We start from the raw sequence: 21,052 nt of genomic DNA on the forward strand, positions 1-21,052 counted from the left end.
TGATTTCTCACCCTAGTGAGAAACAGGTCACAGTTCACACAACTACTAATGAATACGGTGAAATTCAACGAAGTTTAAGAACAGAAGAAATAAACAATTCACAAATGTAAAGAACACATTAATGGATTAAACTACTTTTAATATTCAACAAGAGCAAACATTAAAAATTGGCATATTTAACAATAACACAAAAAACTGCTGCTTGACACGAAATACATTCAAAGTTTTGTCTAAGAACCTCTTTAAAAACACATTAAAATGTCAATATAATGTCAATAAAACAGAATGTAGCTTTTAACACTCTTTTAATAACTATTAAAATCACTCTTTAGGAAGTTAAATTACACAATAAAACAATGTTTTTTTTCAATAATGAACATTTTGAATAAACATTATAATATCTCCTTCTCTCGATCCGTGCCATTTTCTTCGTCCAGTGGATAAGGGGTTAAGTCCAGGGTGAGAAGATGGCTGAACATGCATTCATCAATCTGTGAGGAAGAGTTCCATATAAAGAGTTGCATATAAAGATAATGAGGGAAGATCTGGACAAATGGATTAAAATGCCTCCAAATTTGACATTTTGCTTGGTAAAAGTGTGTGTATGTGTGTACCATTGAGTAAACCCCAAGGAGAGCATCTGCCCGTGAGTAGAACTCCTCTTTCAGAGAGATGACAATGATCTGGCTGCTCTCTCTGGATATCTCCCGGAAAAATCCCGTAACCTGCATGGAAACAGACAACATGTATCTCTTACATGCTTGAAGAGAATATCAAAATGTGGTTGAAAGCAGTATCAGAAATTAACTTTTCCATTAAGGTGCAATATTTGCCTCCTGGATTTGATTTGAAGTGACATTTTATAACTGTTATAACCTTGTAAAATATGCATTATATCATCTTTTTATGTAAAATACTTAATTTGATCAATCCATTATTTATTCAAATGTAATCACTTCATTAATGCAAATTCTCAATATGAATAATTAGATTTTATATTACATATTATACAGTATGTATACCTATGCATTGAACATAATTGATCAGATGTTCCAAATAAATATAGAGAGGAACTACGCAATCATGCAAACATTTTCTAAACATTTTGGGGCATTTTGATTACTTAAAGTGGCCTGTTTGCCATGAGCCCATTGATTTTTTACCATGGTTGAGGGGCACTGATGTGGTGAGGCTGGTCTTACACATATAAAAACATGCTTTTTCAGGTAACCTAAAATGTGCTTTGTGTGGTAACATCTAACTCAAAATATTTTATTCAAGTCAAAAATATTTTAAATGACCGACTCAACCTGACTACATTAGGTTACAACAACAAAAGTCATTTTTAAGGCTTAGATCAAGTAGACCTTGAGGTAACAATTGTTTTTTTACCACTTTTCAGTGTACCTTGCCGATGTTTGTGTTGTCCAGGGCAGCATCCACCTCATCAAGCACAAAGAATGGGGCAGGTCGAAAGCTAAGATGAAACAAAATAATACAGCTGCTCTTCTTGAATTTACACATTACATAATTTTTTGGTTGTTACTTTGATTAAACAATGATTCTCCTCTCACATAGATAACATCTGTATTTACAGTAAGGGCTGGGAAATAGGACGGTGTAATCGACGGAATGTCAACGATATTTGACAAATATCCCTATAACGATATCGATGCTCATTGACAGACGATGCGTGACAATATCGGGAAATGACAAAACCATGGAGCTGGGAAGCTAAATACTATACATTAAATAGTAGCCCAGGGTTGGGAATTAGCACCCACGAGTCTCGACCTGCCAAATCTGGGTATTTCATGCACAGTGACACAGTGCAAAGTTATCTTGCTCATCTAGTCATATCTCACAGTGACACATGAAAATAAATAATGTTAGACACAAAGACATCCACTTGAAGAAACCCACTTTATTATATTTTTAAGAACAGATGACAGAAAAGCTGTCAGTGCACATCTGATTTGCTGTATGTTCAGAATTTTGCAGCTCGAGTCAGTCTCGTGGATCAAGCGTATATAAAGTGTTCTCACTCTTCTCTATTTCAGTCATCTGAAAGCAGTTTGCAAGAATAGTGTCATTAATGAGAACACCGCAAATGACCCAAGACATTTTCAAGAGGTGCTCAGAGTTAAGTTAGATTTATTTCCGCAGATGTTTGTGAACTCAACTCTGCAGATTCACAAATACTGTAAAATAATACAAAAACACCTTGAAACTAAAATGTATTTATATTTCAGTTATCATTACTATAATGTTTACATTTATCATTTTCTGATAAATGTAAAAAACTTAATTTGTGTAAGTAATATTCCACCTGTTTTTGTAGATGGATACTTGTATGACAGCAAATGAGAGGTGGTTAAAGAAGTTTTTTGTGTTTTAATAAATGCATTTAATTTTGAAAGCAAAATCAATAAAGCACAAATATTACATACATCATCGGCAGCAGGGGCAGGGGGGTTGACGATGTAATCAGATATCGCAATATTTTTTTTAATCCTAAAAATATTTCTTGCATATCAACCAGCCCTACTAAGATATGTCTTTACAGTAAGTCTGTTTATGGGTTAATGTAGAATTTTTCACCTGTGAATGGCAAAGACCAGAGCGAGAGCAGCAATGGACTTTTCTCCTCCCGACAAATTATCCATGGCCATGAATCGTTTACCAGGAGCCACACAGTTATAACTGATGCCGTCCAGGTATGGCTCATTTGGATTCTCAGCACTGAGGATGGCCTAGATGTGTGTAGATTGTTCATACAACAATAAATCCAATTTAGTGAGTGAATGATTAAGTGATTGATTGTGTGAGTGAATATAAGCGTCACTAAGTGAGCATATAAGCGTGAGTAAATAAGTGAATGAATGAGCGAGGGATTTAAGGGTATAGTTCACACAAAAATGTTTATTCTGTCACCATTTCCTCATCCTCATTTGTATGTATAACTTTCTTTCTTCGGTGGGACATAAAATGAGATGTTAGGCCAAATGTTAGGGAATGACAGCCTCAGTCACCATTCACTTTCATTGTACGGAAAAAGATCCAATAAAAGTGAGTGGTGGCTGAGGCTAACATTCTGCCTTACATCTCCGTTTGTTTTATAGAAGAAAGAAAGTTCGACAGGTTCAACAACATGAGGTAGAATTTTCTTTTTTGGGTGAACTATCCCTTTAAGAATGAAGGAAACCTACAGTAAGCCTGACCTGTGCGCTGATGTTCCTGCAGAGTTTTTTGTATATCTGGTCGATGATGACAGAAACATGTTCAAAGCATTGGTTGAACAGATGAAAACGTTTGGCCTTCACCTGCTCAAACGCCTGACTGCATTTCTTAGTAGTGTGTGTGCTAGTCTCAAATGCTGATCCACAGAGTATGGAGGGGTAATAACGAAAGACAAGATTAGTGGAATGTTTAAAGTGATTAAGAATGAAAGGATACACAGAAAAACATTCAAACAAATGAGGGTGAAATAAATGGATATGATATAAAAATTATAAAGTGTAAGCTGATATAATGATGATGATAATGAGTGTGTTTGTAAACTAACAATACTTTAGGGATAAAACTGTTTAAAAATGTCCCCTTAAGTTAGCTTAATTGGGTAATTTAAGGGTAAGAAGTAGTCTTTAGTTTTATAATTTGTTTAATTTGAAATCAAGAGAAGTCTGTATAGTGACTCCCCATTTGCAGTATATATTTTGGTAAACATGAGTGTGGCTTTGATTTTGCTATCTTTGCAAATACATCAAAAAATTAAAAATGGTAAAAATGGGTAGTTTAAGGGTATACAAACTATGAGTGTGTGCATTTGTCCTGTACCGTCCATGACTTCACGAAAGCTGTCTTTCACCTCTCTCATCTTTTCTAATGCTTTCAAGTTAGGAGCTCTAGAAACTGTGATAATACACTCCAGAGAGGAGACACCTTCTTTGAGTTTCTCTAACTCTACCTCCACTTCACTCTCTTCAGTTGAGGCCTACGCACATATAAATACAGTAGAACTTCCCTGTTACAAATATCAGTCACTTCCACAAACATTACTAATGTTGTAAAATGAACTATAAAGAATTGTTTGCTCTGAGTGAAACTGCTGTAACAATAATTTTACCTTTAGGCCCCTGTCCAGTCCTGAATAATCAAACACTATTTGTGCTTCTCTTTCATAAATGTCCAGGGTGCTGATGCTTTGAGATTCAGTGTCCAGCTGCAGTTGAGATAATTACAGCAAAGATTAGTTATCAAAAGTACACCATTTTCTATATCTATACAATCAAAGTCTGCCGTAAGTTAGCAACACAGTAATTTTTTTAATTATAAAATTCTCTATTGCATCACAGATGAGAACCAAACTATGTAAGCCATTCGTGGGTTGATATCACCTAAAAGTGTAACACATTGGCTCTGTGGTGCTATCACACTAGTTTTAAGGGAACAATCTGTGCTGCCTTCTTCTCTGTCTGCACCTGTATGTCACTGATATCATCCAGTGCTCCTGACAGGAGTCTCAATGGTAGGCCCTGTATCTTACAGCCCAGCAGCATGTTGTGTTTGCACTGTCTCAGCTGTTCAAGGGCTGTCTCTACACTGATCATTTCCTTCTGAAACTTCACCAGTGTCCTGCAGAAAGAGCCAATGAATATATAAAATGTATAAGGCTGCTTAGAGTTGTGCTGTGAAACGTTGAAAGCTTTTAAACATAATTTTTCAGACCAACTATTAATTAACATCATGGTTTCCACACTTTTTGACCAATTAATTTCCATGACTTATGTTTTAGTTTCTGATTATTTAATAAGAATTTTTATAAATCATACAAATTCAGACTATTCTCTAATCATGAAACATCCAGGCCAATTTAAGAATCAGTGACTAATTCATTGAAACAAAACAGACTCAAATAAACAACTCACTCACAAGTCAGACATCAGCTTATTGCAAGCAAATTTTGCTCTACACAAAGCAATATCCAGTTTATATCATATTTTAAAGTAGAGCAAAAATGTATATTCATTAAAGACATTTCAATGACGTTTGAGATTGTATACATTCCCATGACTTAACATTTTTAAAATGTCCTGATATTTCCAGGTTTTCAATGGATGTGGGAACCTTGTATCATGTTCTGAGACACACCTGCTTCTCTCCTGGTGGCCTTTAATGTTCTTGTCAACGTCAGCCTTTGAATCATTGACTAAATTTTTCTTTCTCGCTAGCTCGTTGTTCAGTTCCATGAGTTTAGACTGAGTTTCCTCCACAGCTATCATAACTCTGTCCTCCTCCTGGTGGAGAAGTGGAGAATTGTTTATTTACTCACCCTAATGTTATTCCAAACATGTATGACATGTGTCTTCCATGGAACACAAAATGAGATTTAAGGCAGTGTATTAGTTTAAGTCACCATTCACTTTCATATTTTTCATATAATTAAAGCGAATGGTGACTGAGGAAAACATTCTGCCTGATACATCCTTTTGAGTTCCACAGAAGGAAGAAAGTCATACAGGTTTGAAGCGACATCACTCAAAAAAATAACAGGACACACACAAGCTGTAGATTCTGTTTTAAATTAAAGTGGAGTGAGTCAGTTTTCCTCTTTCAGGCTGAGAATGATGTTCTCCTCTTTTTGGATGGTCTCTTCAATCTTTTTCATCTGTTTGACATGTTTCTCCAGTTGGGCCTGCTCATACTCCTGCTGGGTACTGAGACGGGTACGCTGGGACTCAAACTGCAGGCTGAACATTCATGACATTTAATTAGCTAGATTTAGTTTACCATATATTTTATGGTGTATTACACTGCTCTTTGAAATAATAGATTCTTATATGTCAATCACATCAATCTCTCGTCAAATGTTTGTTTTTTTTACGGAACTAAATTGTATATGTGTCACGAACCCCGCTCCCTCGCTCCGCCCCCGAGCTTCCACGCTCGTTCCGCCCCCTCGAGCTCGCGCGCTCGTTTTGCTCCCTCGAGCTTGCACGCTCGTTTTGCTCCCTCGAGCTTCCATGCTCGTTTTGCTCCTACGAGCTCTCATGCTCGTAGCAGGTCTCCCTCCTCGGGCTCACATGCCCGCTCCCAATGGCCAGAACATTATGACCACTCGTCTCTATCACCCCTTTATTCGTTTCACCTGCACTCGTCTCATCACCTTTCATTGTTTACACCTGCCCCTTCCCCTATAAATACCACAGCACATCCGTTCCACGGGTGTTGGTTATTGTATTTAGTTTCCCGTGTCTTTGCCCCAGCTAGTCTCGTCTAGTTTTGATCTCCTCTTGAACTCCTCTTGATTACCCCCTTAGCTTGCCAGCTCCTCGTTCCCCTAGTACCCCTGTCTACTCCCTTTGTTAGTTTACCCGCCTCTCGATCCTGTTTACCCCGGCTTTGACCCTCGCTCCCCTCTACTACTCTCCCGGATTTGCCCCCTTTACTCTCTTTGATTCCCCGGCTTTTGACCCTACGCTTCCCTCGACAACTCTTCACTGGATTTGCCCGTTTGTACTTTTGCCTGCTTTTATTGTTAACAATAAAAGCAGTTTTTGACTTACATTGTGACTGTCTCATCTTGTGTGTGTGTGTCCGGGTTACAATATGTGACAATTTCCTAAACTGTGCAAATTTCTTTCATAGGATTTTGCAGTCTAACATACTAATTTAAGTTTAAGTCAATATTTGACGTCTATTTATATATTTGGTAAGTAGTCTTATATTATATATAAGTAGTCTAATAAGTGGGATAATGTAAAGTCGGTCGGCTACTATTGCAATATAAAGTGCTTCAAGATGACACAAAACCCGTTGCTTCCTGATCCCCCTTTTGAGGTTTATTTTGCTATAATAACCAGCTGACTGTACATAATCCCTTACATAGTGTACAAATGCAATTATGTTAATTTAAATTCTCAGTTTGTAGAGTTAGTACCTGGTATTGAAGATTATAGTATGATTGTTAATATGAGTAGGTTACATTTGTGTGGTCTCACCGCTTTTTCTCAAGCTCCTGTTGCAGTCTGAGATAATCCTGCTCATATTCACGGATGTTTGCAACACCGATCTCTGCACAGAATTCAGCAAACACAACATCCTCTATCTGCAGGTGAGATCAATCCACCAAAGAAAAAACAAATTATTTGAAAAGTACAGGGAACAATGTGGTTTCCCTTTTGACTTATTAATTGTCATGACTTTTCCAGTCATTTAAGATTACTGGATGAGGATTTAAAAAAATCAATTGACTGAGACTGCACACAGAAAGAACAATTATATATATTTTCAATTAGATAATATATGCAACCTGTACATTATATATATATATGTATATTTATACATACACAAACAGTATATATTGTATACAGTACTGTGCATTGTGCTTTTTTTTGCTAGTGCTGTATGATAGTCTTCCAAAAATAATGCCATAAATAATTTCCATTTATCAACTAACGTCATACAAAGTCCAGTATACATAAAAAAAGCAAAATCAATATTTGGTGTGACCACCTTTGCCTTCAAAACAGACCCAATACTCTGTGTCCAGTTGTACCTAGGAGAATACATATATATATATATATATATATATATATATATATATATATATATATATATATATATATATATATATATATATATATACTCTTATGTGAAAATGTAACACTGATAATCAAATGACCTGATGGATTTTTTCTCTGACAGCCTTCATCTCATTGTCCTTTAGTTCAGCACTCTCAGTCTGTAGCTCAATCTGAGCTTCAAGGTTAGAAAGCTCACTTCCGAGTTTGGAAATCTCCTGTAGTTTATGCACACACACACACACACACACACACACACACACACACACACACACACACAAATGTTGTGTTTCCATGTTTTATGGGGACTTTCCATAGACATAATGGTTTTTATACTGTACAAACTTTATATTCTATCCCCTAAACCTAACCCTACCCCTGAACCTAACCCTCACAGAAAACTTTCTGCATTTTTACATTTTCAAAAAACATAATTTAGTATGATTTATAAGCTGTTTTCCTCATGGGGACCGACAAAATGTCCCCACAAGGTCAAAAATTTTGGGTTTTACTATCCTTATTGGGACATTTGGTCCCCACAAAGTGATAAATACACGCTCACACACACACACACACACACACACACACACACACACACAGTTATAGCTTAAATAAGAGTAAGAATTGTTTAAATGTAAAGTATTGAGATTAAAAAGAGTGAGAAAGACAGAGAGACAGTGTTTGAGACTTGCAGCCTGACAAGCCGGGATGTTCTTCTTGCGTATGGAGTCCAGTTCTGAGTTGGAGTATTTGAGGCGAGTCTGGATTCCCTGAGACTCAGCCCTGATCTGCTTCAACTCTGCCTCCTTACGTGTCAGCTTTACCAGGTTCTACAGATATATACATACATACTTAGGGTTTCTGCAGGCTTTATGAAGCTAAATTTAAGACTTTTGTAAGACCTTTTTAAGGAAAACTAAAGAAAATGTATGGAATAAATTGAAAGAAACACAAAAAATGTCTAGGGAGCACATCATGAGTCATATTTATAGAAACACTTCAAAGTTTAAAAATCCAGCTTCCAATAGATCTCCATTACTTTTTAAATAATCTTACAAAAAGGCTTGAATAAGGCTTGAATAACTCTGCTCTCAACTACAAGAATGTGGAAATAACCTTCTGATCAGACCCATTATATAAGCTATTTTCCTCTACTACCATGGTTTTCAAACTGGGAGGTGCACCTCCCCAGTGGAGCACCAGAGCATGTCAGGGGAGGCACGGAGATTGATGAAGAATTCACCTAGTGAAATCAAAACATACATAAATACTATAAAATGTATTGTGAAGATAAATTTAAATAACTGGCTTAATCCAGTTTAATAAACTGTAGCTCTATGGTGTTATAAAACTGTTAAAATACTGTTTATGTTGTGAACGAATTCATATTATGTCAGAGTGCATCCATGTACCGGTTGCGCAAGTGCAAATCTCTCCACTCGCACGCAGATGTCCTTGGCTCTTGCTCAAAACTGGTCACATGCACTCAAATATATTCACTGCTCTATGAAATCTCCCTGCTCTCGCTCAGAGAGTGTGTGCATGCTCAAAATGTGTCAAATGAACTCGCAAATCTATTTAAAAGCTCTGAATTTGTTCATTTATATAAATAGTCTGACTCTGTATGTGTTATCAAGGGAGAAAAGATAGTGGAGTTTGAGTAATCAACTCGCCATTTGGCCGGTAACTAGGGATGCACCAATATGGAATTTCTTGGTCGACATCGATAACTGATAACTCGCACCTCATTGTGGCTGATACAGATAACCAATATTTAATAAATAAATAAATAAAAAGGTTTACATTTTTCATCCTTCAACCTGGAACTGCTTGATAATTAATTAAAAGCTTCTCATTTTAAAATAGGTGTAATTTAAAAGCTTGGACTTTGGACTGCTATTTAAGGTTTGATGGAAGTAACATGAACCATAAATGTGCCTATATTACAGATGTATGCTGATTTAAATTAGATAAATAATAATGCACTTGCATAATTTATGGTGCCCATTTATATAGGTGTTTATGGTAATCCTCGTGACTTGCTCATAGAGAGAGAATAATTAACTTGTAACATCTGTAATAATGCATTTAACCAAAATTAGATAAACTACATACAGTATAACGAATATTAAATTTAGTGTTATGAATGTGCGTGCTTGCGTTTATGCGTGTCTCTTTCAAAGACGCTTGCTACAGCGCTCATATGTGACAGTTCCACTGTATAACTGTATAACATTAAATGTGCCTTTTTAGGTTGTGCTTGGACTTGTTTTAATCACAATGCTGCAATGTAAGTAACAATGTGCTATTTCAGACATTCTGTTTATGTTTCATGACGTAATAATCGAAAACGATAGCCCCCATGTAGCATTCATGTTTTTGTCACGTTTCGTATATTGCCTCATGAAAATGTCCAAGACTTATTGTCTTATATATATGGGAGCATACTCGGAAGAGCAAGGCGAGCGCTTGCATCAGGATATACTGGACTATACTGAACATGAAGGGAGACTACATTTGGGGGCTGATTCGTTAAAGTGATTTACAGTATAATCGTAAATCTCGAAAACCTACTCACTTTGAAATCTTTTGAAGTCATTTTTGTATTACTTTAGTATAAATGCATGTTAATTTGGATTCATATGGACTTTATGTGAACGAAAAGACACAAATTTGCCTTTGTTTTCCTTATTGGAAATAGGTACATTTCAAAATATCACTGTCCTGGTCACAAAAGCAAAGATTGTGGGGAATAATAGCCATTAGGAAATAACACTTACTACCTAGGAACAAAAATTGTGTTACATAGTGTAATTGATTAGTTCAGTGACCCCTTCTGGAGATGCCACTAGGTGGCAACAAATGAAAGTCTAATGTGCTATGAGTGAGTCAATGAATCATTTGAAATGTTCAGGACCGAAATCTGACAAGAGACTTTATAGTATTTAAGCATTATAAGAACAAAGCAGATATAAAATTTCCACTCAGTTTGTGAATAGCCGAGCATGACTTTTCATCCAAAAAGACAATAATAGTCTAATAATAATAATGAGTATCAATAACATCCTTACCTTCTACATTATAAAAATGTGCATGTCAAATCATTTTCCTACAGCATTTAAACTGCTGAACATTACTTTTATCAGAAAAGACAACAATAATATCATAATAACAATGTTGTCCCTTCACCATTGTAAAGTGCATTTCACATGAGTTTAGTCAAAGCTCTGCTAAACACCAGCGTCAAGCAGCGCTTTGTCCTCCACATTTGGGTGCCTACACACTTAAGTTTATGCTGCGTCAGAGAATGCTGCGAATGCATTGATTTCAAAGGGGATGGTACGTCGGAAGGACGAAGAGGAAAATTTTGAGACGTCCAACATCTCTTCATAAATTACAACCATTTTAAAATATTCTCAAATATGTCTTAAATACATGGACGCCATGACTGAAATTGAAATAGTCACTCAGTTTCTCATTTTGACGCTTCAGGCTGGGTAGCCCCTCCCAGGTTGAAATCTTTTATTGGTCCAAAATCCTGCTCCACATAACTTTGTATCAGAAGTTTTCTGTAACTTTACACACTTTAAAAAAAAAAATTAAATATGCAAATACTTTTAAAGTAGTGTAAATCTATTGTTTTATCATTTAAAATCTAACAAGCCAAACTTATTTTTGTTTTGGTTTTGAATGTTTTTTAAAAGTATGTTTGTGCTTTCTTTCTTTAAGATGAATGCCAATTGATTTGATATTTAGTTATTTAATGCACTTATTCATACATTTCCCTAACTGTGGATTTTAGTGTCCAAATATTTTTTAGGGTCACTGAATATCTATTGGCACTCTGTGACACTTACACGCAGCTCAGATGCCAGCTGCTCCTTCTGCTCCCTTAGTTTGTTCATTTCCTTCTCCTCCCAGCGCCGAGCTTTACTGCGCAGGTCACCAGAGCCCCCTGATATCACCCCAGACTTGCGGAACAAGGTTCCATCAAGTGCCACCGTCTGCCCAGCCATGACAGTAAATACAGTAAAAATACAGTATTTACATATTACAAAAGGCAAAAAAGTTTACAATGAAAAACCTTGTTCACATAAGCACTCTGCTCCACATCATTAATCGATGATCTAAAGCGGTGATCTTATGGCATACAGGTGCGTGCACTCACCTGAAGGCGTTCTGGGCCATCAAAGGCGATGTGTCGGGCTTCTCTCAGAGTCTCACAAACCAAGGAGTTCCCGCATACATACTGCACCACCCTCTTCAGCTGAGGGGAGTTCTGAGCACATTTCACCACATCAACCACCATCTTGGCTGCTCGCACTTCCCTTAGACGCTCGTTCAGGGGGCGCACCTGATGCATTTACAGGCAAAGAACAAGTTAAAAAGCTCTGAATTATTAATTTAGGTGATTAATTTAGTAGCAAATAAGCCCAAGCATCAAGCAGTTCAAGCTCTCTAAATTAAATTCAGAATGGAAAATTAAATAAAGCGTTAAAAAATTATAAGTGGCAAGCAGTGTTATTTTACTCACATCTATATAGTCAATAGGGAGAAATGTCTCTGGTTCAGCTCTCTCCTCTTTTAGAAATCTGATGCAGTCCTGAGCCACTTTGGCAGTCGTCACAACAATAGCATTCATGTTCTTGCCAAACACCTTGGTGACGGCGAGCTGAAATTTCTTGTGGATTGGCTGGCACAAGTCAACCAGACGGCCATACTGAAAAGAGTAAAATAATTCTCAATAGAGTGCAACAGTGACCGCCCACTTTTTCAGCCATCTCCATTTCTTCCATAGACTTTTCATTAAATCTGTCATTAAAGAGTTGAAAGCCCTGAACCAAATCAACCAGCTGTTTATTCATTAAAATCTTTGTTTTGAAGAAAAAAAGTATTTAAAAAATTTAAAATGACAAAGGCTTACTGTGTTTCACAAGGGCATGGACTTCAATCCAAATGGAAAACAATGGAAATATATACAACTATTGATTTTTGGTTGTTGATTATGAGTATAGAAATGATATAATTTACATTTATTGTGGTTTGAGGGTGAAGGGAGACTTGTTTGAGTCTTTCACATTGCATTATGTTGCTGTTGTTTAAAATTCCCTAAATTATAAGTGTGGCAGCGAGGGCGTGGTCAAGCGCTCGTCCAGGGGAGAAAGCGGTAAGGACGCTTGCACCTAAGCTAAATTATGTCTAACACCTGTCTCTAATTTCAGTGAGCACGGGGAGAGCGGCATAAAAACAGCCACAGAACCTCCAGTCAGGAGAGAGATTCTGACACATAGAGACCAGATGAGAAGCGGATGAGTTTGAAAAGCTGGTGTGTTATTTTGGAAGCTGTAAAGAGTAAAAGAGTTGTTTAATTAAAAAGCCTTACCTTTGATTCAAAGCCCCTTTTTTCCTTGTCCTCCTTCCCCTAAGTGACCCGACATGGGATTATAATGAGCCTTCTGGAATACCATTTCCCGGCGGCTTAGTGGAATCAAAAGCTGTGTTACGTTTTCCTTTCTTTGAGCGTCCTGAGTCACTCTATATAACCGGTCATTTATAACGGCAAAATAAGGATATGAAAGAGCGATGTCCGAACCTCCAGTCAGGAGAGAGAGTCTGACACATAGAGACCAGATGAGAAGCGGATGAGTTTGAAAAGCTGTTGTGTTATTTACTCTCTTACCGCTTTCTCCCCCGGACGAGCGCTTGACTATGCCCCTGCTGCCACAATAAGCATTTACTACTAAACTTGATTTCGCTGTGAATCATCATCTACACGATTACAGCTCTGTGGAAATTAAATTATCTCCACGACACAGTTTGAGTAAATGTTTTGCATAAACGCATAGGCATTTATGGGGCAAAGTACTCATGTCACAATAAACGTGTCTAAAATAGCTTTGTGTCAAATGACAATGAGAGCATTGATGAGAGTTGTTTGTCATTTGCTGCAAGATATGTGCTGCTCTCTGTGAAAAAAAAGTCAGCAGCAGGTGTTTCGTGAGGCAGCTACTATCTAGAGACAGATTAAACATTATTAATAATTCTGATGCCATACAGGATGGACTCCGTAAATGCAGCAATGTATTTATTGTTTTTCACTTTCCTGAGAATGTATACATTTATGCACACCATCTCCAAACTATTTGCCTTTATCCTATTAAATAACACCTAAAACTTTCAACTGTAGGCCTAAAATTGAAGATTGCATTCATGCAATGGCTCCCTTTTCATTTATTTATGTTTTCCGTTTGAAATCAGACATAGTCAATTTACTTTGCCTATTATTATTGTTGTAATTATTATATTAAAAAAACATTATCATTATTGTAATATACAATTTTTGCAAATTATTTCTCTGTTGAATATTTTCTCTGTAAAATAAAGATTAAATAAACATTTTATTAAATTAATAAAAAAACAAAAATCAGTTCTGTATATCTGTTATCGGATATGTAAATATACAAATAATCGTTATCATATCGGCTTTAAAAAATCAATATCAGTCGATCTCTAGAAAAACTAATCCGATTTTTACTTCCGGAACCCGACTGTTGCGCTCTATTGCAGACAATTCCATTGTGTTTCCCCATACTGGTCATAAAATGTATAGCACATGCTGATCGAACATGAAAACTGGTTATGTTCAGAATGGAAAATTACCATAATCCATACTGAATACTTCACATTGTATACTGGCCTACTATTTTTAGAAATATTAAGCGGAAAAATTGTGCATTGTTCCACAATAAACGATTCAAACAGTAATATACTACATTGTTGTCATCATTATGTCCAGTTGGAAATGAAATGGTTATTTTGTGTTTTTAATTCAGTGTGTGTAAAATGTATTTACTTTTGTCAATCTGATAAAAATATAATGAGTCTAAAAAAATAATTATATTATGTTACAAATCCATGCTAATATTACCCATTCACCACATTGGAAATGGAAGACCAAGTCAAGCGTGTTGCAATGTAGGATATAATATTCAGCAATGTGCATTTTTGTATACTACACAGTTTAGCAAATGTAGTAGGTCATCCAGGTATTTTAAGCAGACAGAAAATGTGTCAATTTGTATGCATACTGTTCACGGTATACGTACATACAATATACTGCAGATACAGAAAAATAGTATGCTATTTCGTACATAGCCACTGTCTAAATTTATCATAGAGCTACTAAAGGTATGGTACAATCAAACTTTGCATTAGTAAAGGGAAATATTCTGATAGTTTGACATAATTCTATTAAAACTGACATTTGTTTCCATTTTGTGTTGAAATACTAATAATCAATAAAATGATCAACAACAAATAACAGATAATAAGTTCTAATCTGTCCTACTGGCATTAGGCTGGGTAAAATTAGTGTTACAGTACCACCATATCAGGGTAAAGTCTCCTGAGGCTTTCCAGGACTTCATCTCGTTTTTGCTGACGTCGGTTCTCTTGGCTGTCCAAACGAGCATTCTGAAGCTCGGTCAGCACCTGCGCTAGCTCCTTGTTCACCTCTTCCGATCGCACCCTGCCTTTCTCCAGCTCTTCTGCTAGATGCTCCTCCTGCTCTTGATGCTCCTCCAGGGCTTTTCTGCAGTAAACACAAGTAACAAACTCTTAGCAAAACTCTGCTGATAGCAGTTAATCAGTTAAAGATGACAATTCTGCCCCTGGAATATTAAAGGGATAGTTCACCCAATTTATGCTGTTCTAAACCTGTATGTCTTTCTTTACTCTGTGGACTACAAAAGAATGTTAGCCTCAGTCACCTTTCACTTTCATCATATGGAAAAAAAGAGCAGCGTCAACTTTCTTTAAAATTTCTACTCTCTTGTGTTCCATGGAAGACAAGAGAGTAAAAAATGGTTTCAAACACCATTTAGGTGAGTAAACAATTATAAACATTTTATTTTTGGGTCTAATAAGAATATAAAAATGAATGTATATGTGAAAAAGAAAACACACTCAAACGATTTCACAATACAAATCACTGATTCAGAGTTTTTGTTAGAAATAAGAAGCAATATATATTACACAGAATAGAGAGAATGAAAGAGTGTGACATACGTAGAAGTGTTGGCATACTCTTCCAGCTTTTCTGCCCTTTGGTTGAAATTTTCCAACTGACCTTGAGCATGTTTAATATTCATCTGCAAACAAGATGTAAATATTTGCTTGGCTATCTTTAAATATAGCAAAACAAAATTGCTGGGCAGCTGCCTTCTGTTTCACTCACAGACAGTAACCCACCTGTATCTCAGTTTTCCTCCTGAGGTCAAACTGAAGCTTCTCGCAGTCGGTCTTCACATCCCAGTGCAGCTTCTCTGCATTTTGGCTAAAAACAGCCCCCTTTTTCCTGGCCAGCTCTTTAAGTTCCTTATACCGCTCCATCTACACCAGTACAAACAGTGTTTTGTATAATATAGTCATCATAAAATCAAAGTTGACCCGTTTTACTTGTCCCTGGTCTTATAGTACACAACTGGATGTTTTTCTACAAAAATAAATAAATAAATAACATTAATAATCTTTTATCTATCACGGTTCCCACATCTTTTGACCAACTGACTTTTCCATGATATTTCCATAACTTTTCCATGTGTTTGCGATTACTGGATAAGTATTAAATTAATTTAATACTAAATCAATTTATAAATTTTTTTTATGGAAATGTACAGCTGGGCATAGAAAAACTTATATTCACAAAGGGTATTTCCATGACTTTTCCAGGCCTGGAAATCACAATTTAAAATAATTCAAATTTGGGTACCATGGGTACCCTGAACAAAATGTAATAACATCTTTTTTGCTGATGTAACCCAGGCCATGTGGGCAAGAGAAAATAATATTAACCAATAATACCATAGCTCACTTTTCACAACCCAATAAAATCCTAATGGATTTATTCAAGTTAATTCCTACATTATTTCAGACTGAGTATCGCGTTTCACTTAAAGGGATAGTTTGCACAAAAGAAAAGTAAAAATTTCTAAAGTGAAATAATTGACTCATACTAGATGTGTGACTTTCTTTCATCTGCTGAACAAAAATAAAGGTTTTTAGAAGAATATTTCAGCTCTGTAGGTCCATACAATCCAAGTGAATGTTGGCCAGAAATTTGAAGCTCCTAAAAGCACATAAGGGCAGCATTAAAGTAGTCCATAAAACTCAAGTGGTTAAAAAAAAGGACTTAATATTGTTCTGTTTCTCACACACACCTATTATATCACTTCTGAAGATATAGCTTTAACCACTGGAATTTTATGGATTACTTTTATGCTGCCTTTATGTGCTTTTTGGAGCTTCAACATTTTGGTACCTATTCACTTGCATTGTGAGGACCTACAGAGTGGAAATCTTCTAAAAATCTTCATTTGTGTTCAGCAGATGAAAGAAAGTCATACACATCTGGAATGGCATGAGGGTGAGTAAATGATGAGAGAGATTTTTTAACTATCCCTTTAAATTTCCAAAAGTTAAAAGCGTTATGCGTCGTTCATATTGTTTTTAAATAGAGATTATAAAATGGATATTTCCACATATAGCTTAGCAGTTTTTAAAAGTTTAATTTATTATGTCTTTCACCAAAACAAAAGGTTTATTATTTATTTAATGAAGTTTGTGTGACCCCTGCTGGAGATTTCATGAATAGCCTATGTTGGTTATTTAACTTTAGTTGTTGTGAGGCCACTCCCCTCCTTTAGCAAAGACTCTTCTCATGCTGAGAGATAAGATGTATGGGAGGGTGGCCACTGAGTTGCCATTGTACAGAGGGAATATTATAAAATGTTTGTGTTTCAGGTATGTTACTGTCTGTTCATTATTTAGTTAATTATGCTTTTTGAGGTGGACATATGCTGTGCCACGATGCAGTTTGTTTAAACTCAAAGATGTTTTTTTCTCATGCTGGGAGATAAATATATATATGTGTGTGGATGCCTATTGAGTTGATAGATTATAGATGGAATGTTATTTATTGTGTTCCTAAGTAAATTACAACAAACAAGAACAAACTTTCTTGTCTGTCTTTATTTGAGCTCAAGCAGATGAAGTGTGTTACTCAAAGCAACGTGCCGTTTCTGTTTACAGTCAGGGACAGGGATGACTGTAAACAGAAACGGCACGTTACTTCAAGCGGAAGAATGGATGGCATTTAATGATTTTACTTAAAAAAAATAGCATTTTGATAAATGGTTTTGTCCTTAACATTTTTATACTGTGGTAACCATTTTATAAACGCACTAAGGCGCATAAAGTTGTGCCTATATTGTGCCTTCAATATCGTGTGCCTTGTTGCTTAAATAGTTCAAATACTATATTACACTGTGTTTTACCTGAGCGTCCTCTAGCTGCACTTTTGCTCCTCTTTGAGCCTCCTCCTCCTTCATCTGTCTCTCACTGGCCCTCCAGGCTTTCTTCAGCTCAACTAACTCACTCTTCAGCTCCTCCAGCTCCTGCTCCTTCTTGGCATGCTCCTTCTGGTTCTTCAGAAGCATTCGGCTGGCCTCCTCCAATTTATGCTCATGATGAGATGTGTTCACTTTAGCTTTGATGTACTGAGGTCTCTGCTGATTGAGAATCTGCTCCTGAGATCTGGAACATGAACAATTGCAATTTAAAAAGATAATTTAAAAATTATTTTGTAAATTACGGTTTCTTTCTTAAAATGTAAATGCATTAAAATAGAATGCATAACCAGATAAGGATTTTTGATAGTAATTTCGATTCAGACCTCTTCGTTAGTGAATTAATCAGACCAATTTCAACTTCAATCAGTTCAAAGGATTCATTAAAAACAAAACACATTAAAAAAAAATATCTGCTCACAAGTTGGTTGGCTGCTCACTATGGTTTTCGAGCAAATATTTAGTAAATCAAACAGAAACTACAAAAATGTATATTATGTATACAAATGTATATTATGTATATTATGTATACACTTTTCCAGGTCTAGAAAAAATGTCATGATATTTCCATGTTTTCCCATGACTGTGGGAGGCCTGTAAAGAATTCCCAACTGATTTTTGCAGTAGCAGAGACTGTATTAATTCCACCTGATCTCCTTCTCCAGCTGCTGAAGCTCTCGGTTCAGACGACCATGTTCTTTCTTCTGAGCCTTAACAGTTTGTTCCCAGATGTCCAGGTTGCTCTTCTGCTGAGCTGCAGCCTCTTGTCTCTCCCTCAGTGTATCTGACTGTGTTTCAATGGCTTTCTCATTGTGGAACAGCTGAAAGAGTGTCAGCTGGAGTTTGCGTTCTCTGAGCTCATCCACCAGCGCCTGATACTTTTCTGCCTAACAAGATGGAGACAAATACATCATATTGATATGTATTCTCTAGAGATGTTGAGTGGAACATCTGATCTTCTAATACATATGATCAAATGGCAGATAGCATTTTATAACAGTATAATACCTCAGTCTTATCTCTGAAAACTTGCTTCTTCTCAGCTGTAGCAGCCTTCTTCCTGTTAAAGTGGAACTGGGTGTCCTCTTTGGCTTTCAGCAAGGCGGCCAGCTTGGCATCATACTCATCGCTCAGCTCTCGGGAGTTGCTGATACGTTCAAACATCTTTGTCCGCTCTTTGGGATTCATCATGGTAATAGACTCCACAGCACCCTGGCAAGTCAATTCGTAATAATCACAATTAATCAGAAAGGATGATAACTAATACTTCATCCTTCGTGGCTGATGTGCTTTAGTTTGGGTTACGTTAGGATAAAACTACTCAATATATGCTTCTGTTATTTATTTTTTTTGTATTTGTTGATTTATTAATCACTGACACCAACAGGAAATCTAAAATCTACCTGATACACCAGACAATTCTTTGCTTTCACCACAATGCCAATCTTCTCCAGCTCTCCGGTGTACTTCGCCAAAGTGAGCTGTTTACCATTCACACGATATTCAGATGAATCCCCTGTAAAAGTGAACAATACCAGCAGAAAACAGTCAGATCATATCTAGTCATATCAATTTATACAATGCCTCCAATAAGAATTTGGCCATTTAAACCACACTTTAATTTTAATTTCACTTTAATTTCATTGCTTTAAGAGTTCAATGCATAATGTTTTACATCAACCTTTTTTTTTAAGCTTTAAATGATAAATGATAAATAAATGCTCAAAATTAAGACAAAAGCATTTGGGCACTTTCGGTTTGTTAAACTTAGTTGCACTAGTCCATAGTTTGTGAAGCGCAAATGTAAAAAGTAACTGCAAAAAAAAGTCTCAAAAAGTGAAAATTTGTTCTAAGGAAAGGATTTTTGCAGATGCTACTTGATGTTTTGTTGGTTTGACATATTGCTACTATGATATCTATACTATAAAATACATTATTAAGTGTCCAGATACCGTTTGGGGCCAGTGTATTAAATCATATTGTTTCTATTTTGAGAGATCAGTCACACCCACCTGAGATGGTTCTACTAAAGACCATTTCCTCATTGTTGTCAACACAATAAATCATAGTTACACTGGCAGAGTTGGACACAGGTATCCCGATGTGAGCACCATGGATGAGATCTCTGGTATGTTTGACGCGGAGATTTACCGCCCTCTCTCCCATCACGAATCCAAGAGCATCCATGACATTAGACTTGCCTTCGAAGATAGACAGAAAATTACAACACACGTAATACAAGTAATAGACTGGTGATGACAAGTTGTTTGGCAAAATTAACAACACGATTTGATCGTCCATTCTATTAAGTTAATTAAATTAAGCAAACTAGTCAGCGGTTTTGGAAAACTAGCCACCCAAATTAGCATAATTTTGAACTCACCTGATCCATTAGTGCCAATAATGCAATTAAATCTTTTAAATGGCCCTATAGTTTGCTTTCCTCGCCAGGATTTGAAGTTTTCTACGTCTAATTGTTTCAAGAAACCCATGTTTCATTTATGAAAGTGACTGACAGAAAAAAAATTGTAAGGCGGGAAAACTGCCTCGCGACTGATAGTTTATCAAATCACTTCTGATAATAGTACACTGAAGGTTTTTTATTATTATTTATTTCTGACAGGAAATTATTATATTATTTATTTATTTTATTAAAATAATAATAAACAGTTGCTAATTTTTATTACTTACAATAATCTAATTTATAATTATGTTGTTATACAACATGTAAAATGTAAATATTATATATATATATATATATATATATATATATATATATATATATATAATTTAATTGCTGCATCAAATGTTTTAAATAAATTATAAATAATAATAATAAATAATTAAAATAATAATATACAGTACTGTGCAAATGTTTTAGGCACTGCACAAATAGTTTTATTATCAATTAATGTCACGCAAAGTCCAGAAAAAAACATTTAAAAAAAAAAACCTAAATCAATATGATGTGACCACCTTTGCCTTCAAAACAGCACCAATTCTCCTAGGTACAACTGGACACAATTTTACATGGTTGTTGACAGATTGTTCCAAGCTTCTTGG

General features: G+C 35.9%; 1 protein-coding gene across 1 annotated transcript; it reads right to left on the reverse strand.

Annotated features, from left to right (window-relative positions):
- Positions 1-392: 392 nt before the first annotated feature.
- On the reverse strand, positions 393-20,481 carry LOC127640264 (structural maintenance of chromosomes protein 1B-like). The gene is made up of 25 exons (XM_052122723.1): positions 20,373-20,481; positions 20,002-20,190; positions 19,393-19,505; positions 18,998-19,201; positions 18,638-18,876; positions 17,918-18,176; positions 15,834-15,974; positions 15,651-15,733; positions 14,967-15,174; positions 12,118-12,303; positions 11,752-11,937; positions 11,441-11,587; positions 8,276-8,413; positions 7,685-7,801; positions 7,002-7,108; positions 5,611-5,750; positions 5,152-5,299; positions 4,482-4,635; positions 4,127-4,222; positions 3,838-3,994; positions 3,222-3,376; positions 2,602-2,753; positions 1,408-1,477; positions 615-725; positions 393-491 (listed from the first exon to the last, which is right to left on the reverse strand). Exons 1-25 carry the CDS (start codon positions 20,479-20,481, stop codon positions 393-395), a joined length of 3,708 nt encoding a protein of 1,235 aa, XP_051978683.1.
- Between the last annotated feature and the right edge of the window lie 571 nt (positions 20,482-21,052).

Source organism: Xyrauchen texanus, chromosome 49, assembly GCF_025860055.1.
Source record: "Xyrauchen texanus isolate HMW12.3.18 chromosome 49, RBS_HiC_50CHRs, whole genome shotgun sequence".
In the NCBI taxonomy this organism is placed as follows: Eukaryota; Metazoa; Chordata; class Actinopteri; order Cypriniformes; family Catostomidae; genus Xyrauchen; species Xyrauchen texanus.